Source organism: Ochlerotatus camptorhynchus, unplaced genomic scaffold (assembly GCF_037179485.1).
Source record: "Ochlerotatus camptorhynchus isolate MF236.1 unplaced genomic scaffold, CSIRO-AGI_Acam_v1.1 ptg000230l, whole genome shotgun sequence".
In the NCBI taxonomy this organism is placed as follows: domain Eukaryota; kingdom Metazoa; phylum Arthropoda; class Insecta; order Diptera; family Culicidae; genus Ochlerotatus; species Ochlerotatus camptorhynchus.
Window position 1 is genome coordinate 570,890 of NW_027040720.1, and position 6,935 is coordinate 577,824.

General features: G+C 44.5%; 1 protein-coding gene across 8 annotated transcripts in view; it reads left to right on the plus strand.

Moving 5' to 3' along the window:
* Nucleotides 1–5,946, plus strand: part of inaE (inactivation no afterpotential E) — a 366,550-nt gene extending 360,604 nt beyond the window's left edge. For 5 of the 8 annotated variants that reach the window (XM_065225489.1, XM_065225490.1, XM_065225491.1 and 2 more), the window contains exon 11: nt 2,663–5,946. In XM_065225489.1, coding sequence (XP_065081561.1) covers nt 2,663–4,546 — 1,884 coding nt within the window. In that variant the 3' untranslated portion in view covers nt 4,547–5,946. Of the gene's footprint in view, nt 1–1,947; nt 2,238–2,404; nt 2,424–2,662 lie in introns of those variants that run through there. The other 3 variants (XM_065225493.1, XM_065225494.1, XM_065225496.1) reach the window with 3 other exon arrangements.
* The last annotated feature ends 989 nt before the right edge of the window (nt 5,947–6,935 follow it).

A 6,935-nucleotide genomic window follows, 5' to 3' on the forward strand; every position in this document is an offset into this window, starting at 1 on the left:
TCTGCGCTTCTAATGGCATTCAGCACCTCACGAAAGCCTCGTTCCATCCACAATCGAATGGCCAGGCGGAACGATTCGTGGATACCTTCGAAAGATGAGAGGATCGATCCAAGAAGCACTGGTTATCTTCTTGTTGACGTACCGAAGCACGCCCAACCGCGGATCATAAGTCGCCATCCAAGGTCATGTTCGGTCGCGAAATCCGGACTTGTCTCGAGCTTCTACGTCCACCGTCAGTACGTACGCCAGCGCCAAAGAATGACGACCGAAATGATCGTGATACGTATTCCGCTTATCAATTACCTCCTTGGTTGACTCGATGTATGGAGCACGGATGACAAAGGATCTACACAGGTTTCAGACATGTCTGCAAAGGAAACCTAGGAAGAAGTAAAGGTTAATATCATAGAGGTAACTTTAACAGAAGGTCCCGAAGAAACGTGTTCAAATTTTTGGCTCAGCTCTGGTCTTCTCTTCGGTCCCACGCTAATCGATGCACCCCTCTAAACATAGGGAAATCCACGAACCCCTCGTTTTATCTGTCAAACTTTCATAGCGAATCAAAACAAACAGTGTAGTACTAGAATGTCGACTAGAATGGAGTACGTTAATCGATGTATTCGGGATCAATAGGCTAGTCAAGTAGTGAGCCAATTTAAAATCTTTAGTCTCCACCGGTTGGTATAAGCCCATGTGGAACCCTCCTCCTGTCACCAGTTGAACTGGAAAGTGGATTTTGTTCTATCGTCTCTCTGTTGCATCTAGACTGATTAAACACTGACTGAACTTGTTTAGTATATAAGCAACATCAGCACTGCAAAAAATATCGTCAAAGTCATCATCCATATCAAAATTACCATCTTTAATTCAAGCTTTGTTAAATAAACAGGTAGTCCTAGTAATTCGAATAACTTTAGCACTGCATGCTCTACCGATTCCATGTTTCATTCTGCTTTATATGTTCGCTTTATGTAGCTTTGTGCCGGGACAGTTTCCAGCAAACCACACAGACCTCCTCGATTTCCATCACCCGAAGGGAGGAAAATCCGGATTTTGGTTATCTTCTGTTGATTTTTAAACAATTGAAGAACAATTAGTTACCCATCATTTTAGATCCGTTCCTGCCGTTGACTTTTGTGTAGATTTCGTTCCCGTTCAGTTGGTTTAGTTTTTGATTTCTGTTTATTAAAAGAACAAAAGAAAATAATTCCGTCCGCTTAAGTCCATCAACACTGTACAGAGTACCGACTAACCAAATTCGGAATGATCAACTGAATAATCACTAAAATGTTGTAGCCGTTCTCGTCGTCGTTGTCGTCTTCGTCGTCCGTCCGTCATTATGTGATCGAATCGAGCAGGCCATGATATGGTAGAGGAGATCCTAGCAACTAGCATTCATTCATAGAGCAAACCAGATTGGCGTATGTACCATTTATCGCTTCTCAGCTGGCACACATTTCCGTTGTTTCTAACTCGTTTAATTTGAAGCAACATTTCTTTCAGTGTAATTTTCGTTCTTCCTTGTCCAGTCTTGGAGCTTAATTTTTTTCAATCGATAAAAAATGTTTGCCTTCCACTCTGTTTTCCTCTGTCTCACTATGCGCTAACTCTCTCTCTCTCTCTATTTTTCTATAAGCCTAGCATTCGTTTTTTTTTTTCTAATAGCTTTACCGATCATTTCATTTCTACTATACATATTTATTTATTTTTATCAATTTCGCAAATTGCTATCACTATCGTTGCGTTTAACTCTGACGAACTAATAGCGCGCGAATGCTGCATCCGTAGCGATAGCAATCTGGACCAGTTTTGAGAATCGAAACGTGCTACAATTATTTCCTTTCTTCCCTTTCTTTCCTCGTATCTGGAAAAAAAACCCCAACCACACATTCCATCAATCCACTTGAAAATTGCCTGCAAACACACACACACACCCTTCGATCACAGTTCCTAGACCAATCACGAGAAACCCAACCGCCGATCGATGCGCCGTCTTCGGCGACAGCGGCAAAGCAGCAGATCAACGAAACGGAGCCGAAGACGAGCGACAAACCATGCCAAACCGTGCTGCTGGGAACACCGACTAGCGGTGCCAACACCATAACGGTTGTGGTCCTGAAGAATGATGCCGCTGCGAGCGTTGCCGTGGAAAATGGCGGCCAATTGAGGCCGGAAATTACCGGGAAGAAGCAGGACACTGCCGTCACGCTCAATCCACGCTCCGTTAACGATACCAGGTAGCTCCACTCTCTCTCTCTCTCTCACTCTCCTCACCTACAGCTGCTTGTCAGTTGAAGCTCTCAAGACTAATATTTCGGGCGAGAAGAGCGACCAGTTTGGCTAGGACGGATCATTATTTTCTTAGTTTTTTTTTCCTCTATTAAGTTCGTTGTACTTTCTTTAGTTGATCGATATTAGTTTCGGGCGGAGTAGAACGGTAAGTTTGCATGATCTTTCTGTCCCTCTCTCTTTCTATTTAGAAGCAGTTCTGTTAAAGTAGGTATCAAGTTCGTTGGATTTGTTGGAGGTGAGTGAAGCATGATTGTCGTGTGGCAGGTTTAGCCTTTGAACGTAAGTATCGTTTGAAACTCACGTAGAACACTAACACAGATCGAACGCGCCTCGATTGCCTCCGCTAACCACTGGCTTCGACCATTCCTAGGTTATAACCACGGTCGGCCCCCGTAAACCCCAGCGCCAATCATCGAACGCCAACTCATCGATCGCATCCGAAGCCATTGAAGCACTACTACACCCGGACGGACATTACTTCATCAACCACAACAACACGGCTGCTGCTGGAGAACCGACGCTGGTGGCCCTGCAGAGTCCGGCATCACCTTCGGTACCGCACAAGATCTGTTTGGAAACTTCTTTCACCAGCCTCCAATCTCCACAGGATCACAATCCACCCAGTAAGGCTTCTTCCGTAGCCGGTAGCATCCTGGGCGTTCGCAGTCAACTGTCCAGCGTCGTTGACGATAGCGGCATTCCGAAAAGCCTATCCGGACCGAGCGAAGCCACCACGGTAATCCTGAACAACACTGATCCACACCACCATCAACACCGAGCTCCAAGTTCCGCTAGCAATACTGCACGGACGGTTGCCTTCAACACTTCGCCGAACGTTATACGAAATGGGGTCCCTCCGGCAGGTCCAAGCAACTCCAACGAAAATAAACCCATGAGTCTATCGTGGAACGGTACTCTACAGAATTCCGGTGAAATCAAAAAAATCGACTTGATCCACGACGACTGGTTCGGGTTGGCCCCGCTGGCCAGCCCCGAGTCCCTGTCGGAACTGTCGAGCATCAGTTCCCGAGCAAGTTTTGGAGTTAACCTGGCGTCCAGTATTGACCGGTACCTGGAGAAAATCACCGAAAGCAAGCAAAGTCGATCGAAGGGCGATGGGACCGATCCGCTACTGGAGTCACAGCTGCACACGCCGAAAATCATGCGACGGACACCGAAGGTAAGCGGAAACCTGTCATTGTGTGCAGAAGACGTCAAAACGATCAACAGCTACAAGCGGATGGGCAAGATCTTCGTGCTGAATCGAGTGCCTTCCGATAGCGATTCAACGATGGATAGCTACGAATCGGCGCACAACGTGATCGTATTGGACGGGAACGGAATCATCGGCGCGGAAGGACTGACCGCTAGCGGAACGTCACCGATCAAGGAAAACTCTAGATCAGCGGATAACCTCGACGAGCTGAACTCACGGCAAGCGGCACCGGGAGGCAATTCCTCATCCGGAACCGCTGGAACCAAGAAGACCTCATTTACAGTAAGTGATAGCGCGATACAGCAAGAGTGTACCTCAAATTGTCCATCGTGCCCTTGTCGGAGATCTCCCGGTGGACCATGCTGTCAAAAGTTCAACCATCGCGAATGCTACAACTACAAGTACACCTCGTTCAACATCTTCAAGTTCAACAACAATCGGGATAGCAAGACGGCCAGTTCCAGCGATACATACCACAGCGCCATGTCTTCGTTGACCGGCGACCTCGACCACACTGGTTCCAGTACAAACAATTTCCACTCTAGCAGTAGTAGCAGTAGCAGTAGAACCCTCCAAAACACCAGCCTAAAACCGGGAGTCCTAGAGTCACACTTCCCCGTCTATCAGGAAACGGCATCGGAAGAACGACTTTCGCTACTATCCAACATCAAGGAAAGCAGCCCGGTTCGGTTGCCAACCGCAACGACAATAACCAACCAACGAGTGAACCTGAAAGGTCATCTAACCTCAGCCACCGCCGCAAACAAACGCCACAACGAGGACGACCTGATTGCATTCTCCCGGAATGAGTCACTCCCCCTGTTGGCGAACCTCGTCGAAAAGTCGTCCCCAACCAACTACGTCCGCAAGAAACATTCCGTCTATCCCAGCGAAGCTGGTCACCCAATCGCCACGGCAGGTTTCAGCGCCAGCAGCAGCAATGGCCGCGGCAGCATCGCCACCATCCACTCGTCCTCGTCCTATTCGTCCGTCACGTCGTCTCCCAGTCGGTACCCCAAGAACGAAAGCAGCGTATGAGAACGGAACCAAAGCTCCGAAACGCTAGTCTAAAAACCCATCATCAATTACCTAACCTCAATTCGAATCTCTCAATCTGAATCTCTCACTCTCACTTTCAGTCTCTCTCTCTCTTTCTCTAGTCTATTAGTCCTTTTCTTGTTCCCCTTCTTCTACAATTACGACAAAAATATCGTTCCTTCCAATTCTCGAATTCAATCAATCACGCGAATTCACCGAGTTCTTCATCAAGGGTAGGCCTTAACAAGTTGTGAATCTCTTTTCGGATAGGACAAAACAAAGATAAACTGTTACGCGATCGGTTCTAGTCAAACACCGTAGATTCACAGTGTGTAATCCTAGTGATGTAGTCAATAAAAGTCATGTCAACAGCGTGCCAAAAACCAGCTAATGAGCGAGGCATTTACTCTCTTCTAAGTTAGACACAGAGTAGGGGAATCAGAAAAAGTCAATTTTACTATACAAAACAGCATGTGTTAGAAAGTGTCACAGCCAGGCGAGGTGCAGGAATTCAGGACCTCAGCCGAACGGGTGTGGCAATTTGAGAGTAGAAAACGTTAAGCTTATCCGGTTTAGAAAATATACAAACCTCCTTTAAAAAAAATTATAATTCCAGCAACAACAAAAATACTAAACTTGAGAGAAAATACAAACTTTAAGACACGAAGAAGGAACAAAACGCCGTTTAGAATTTTTACAATTTCAATTTCACAAAACTTTTAAAAGCAACTTTGTTACTAAGGAAAACTTTGAGTAAAATTAAACAAAAAAAAAAAGTAGGTAAAACTATCAACAAACAGAAGTAAACAAATGGTGTTTAGCGCAAGAGAATAGTGTTAGCAAAACGAAAGGGTCTAAATATTCTAAATTTTTGTACATACACTCATTCCTGTACGTGTGTGCGCGGTGGAAGTGTCTGGAAAAGAAACGTGCAGGAATGTTATCCAAAACGGACATGGAAACAATAACAAACCAAAAAACACACCCAAGAGGAAAGTTTCTAAGCAAAATGGGAACACTACGTAGGGAAATCAAATCAAAGAAAACAAAAACACGATGAAGGACAATTCTAGTGAAAATCTTCAGTAAGGTTGGCAATTCTTGAAACATTGGAATTTAAAGCAAACATAAACACACAGACACTTAAAATTACAAACTAATTGATTGTACTAAAATCCAAGTAATAAATTTCTCGATTCGTTGATAAAGCAGAATGATAAAAGTTTAAAAATGCAACAAACCAGGAAGCAGAACTAAATAAAATAAATTCACATTTAAAGAAAAAAAAAAGTAAAGAAAATGAATCATGGAAAACGGAGAAACAAAGCAGATTAAAAAAGTATGGAATATTATTACCATTTAGAGAATATATTTGTTAGTTGATTGAAGGTAAGCTGAAACAAAGGAGGAATAAACGCTCTAATCAAAGATTTGGTTGCGATTTGAGATGGATTTGGAATGAAAGAAATTTCCTCTTGCTCAACCCTACGAAGCTGAGCTCTAAACTTTCTCAGCAAGTAACTGGAAGCGTCTCAGGGAACTTCTGGAATTTGCGTTGGAAAACGTCTCGAATCTAAGTCAGGAACGTCTGGAATCGAAATCGAGGACGTTTGAAAACTGCATGGAATCTCCGTCTGGTGCGTCTGGAATCATTTTCGGGAACGTTTGAAATTTCCATCATAATGGTCAGGAATCATCTGTGGGAACGTCAGAATCCAAATCGAGAACGTCTGGAAACATTTTTGGCAACGTCTAGGTTCCGTTCGGGAACATCTCAAATCATAATCTGGAACGTCTGGAATCCAAATCGGGAACGTTTGAGAACTCCTTCGGGAACGCCTAGAATCTCCGTCTGGATTGTCTGGAATCATCTTCGGGAAGGTCTGAAATCTCCGTCGTAAACATCTGGAATCATATTCGGAAACGTCTGGCAACATCTTCTGGAACGTCGGGAACATCTGGGATCAGAATCAAGAGCGTCTGCAATCATCTTTGAGAATGTCTCAAATCTAAGTCAGGAACTTTTGATATTATCTTAGGGAACGTCTGGATAGTCTGAAATCATCTTCGGGAACATCTGGAATCTCAGTCTAAACGTTTGGCATTTAGAGTAGGCTGCAATCCTCTTCGAAAACGCTTCGAATCATCTTCAGGAACATCTGGAATCATGTTAGGGAACGTCTGGAATCATCTTCGGGCACGTCTGGAACTTCCAAATCGAGAACGTCTGGAAACATGTTAGGTACCGTCTGGAACCTAGGTCGGGAACCAGTGTTGGAAAAGTTCACCAAAACTCACTATGACTCGCGAACTTTTCCCTTGGTGAACTTCGTGAAATATCGCGATATTTTCCAATGCTGTCGGGAACGTCTCAAATCAATATCAGGAA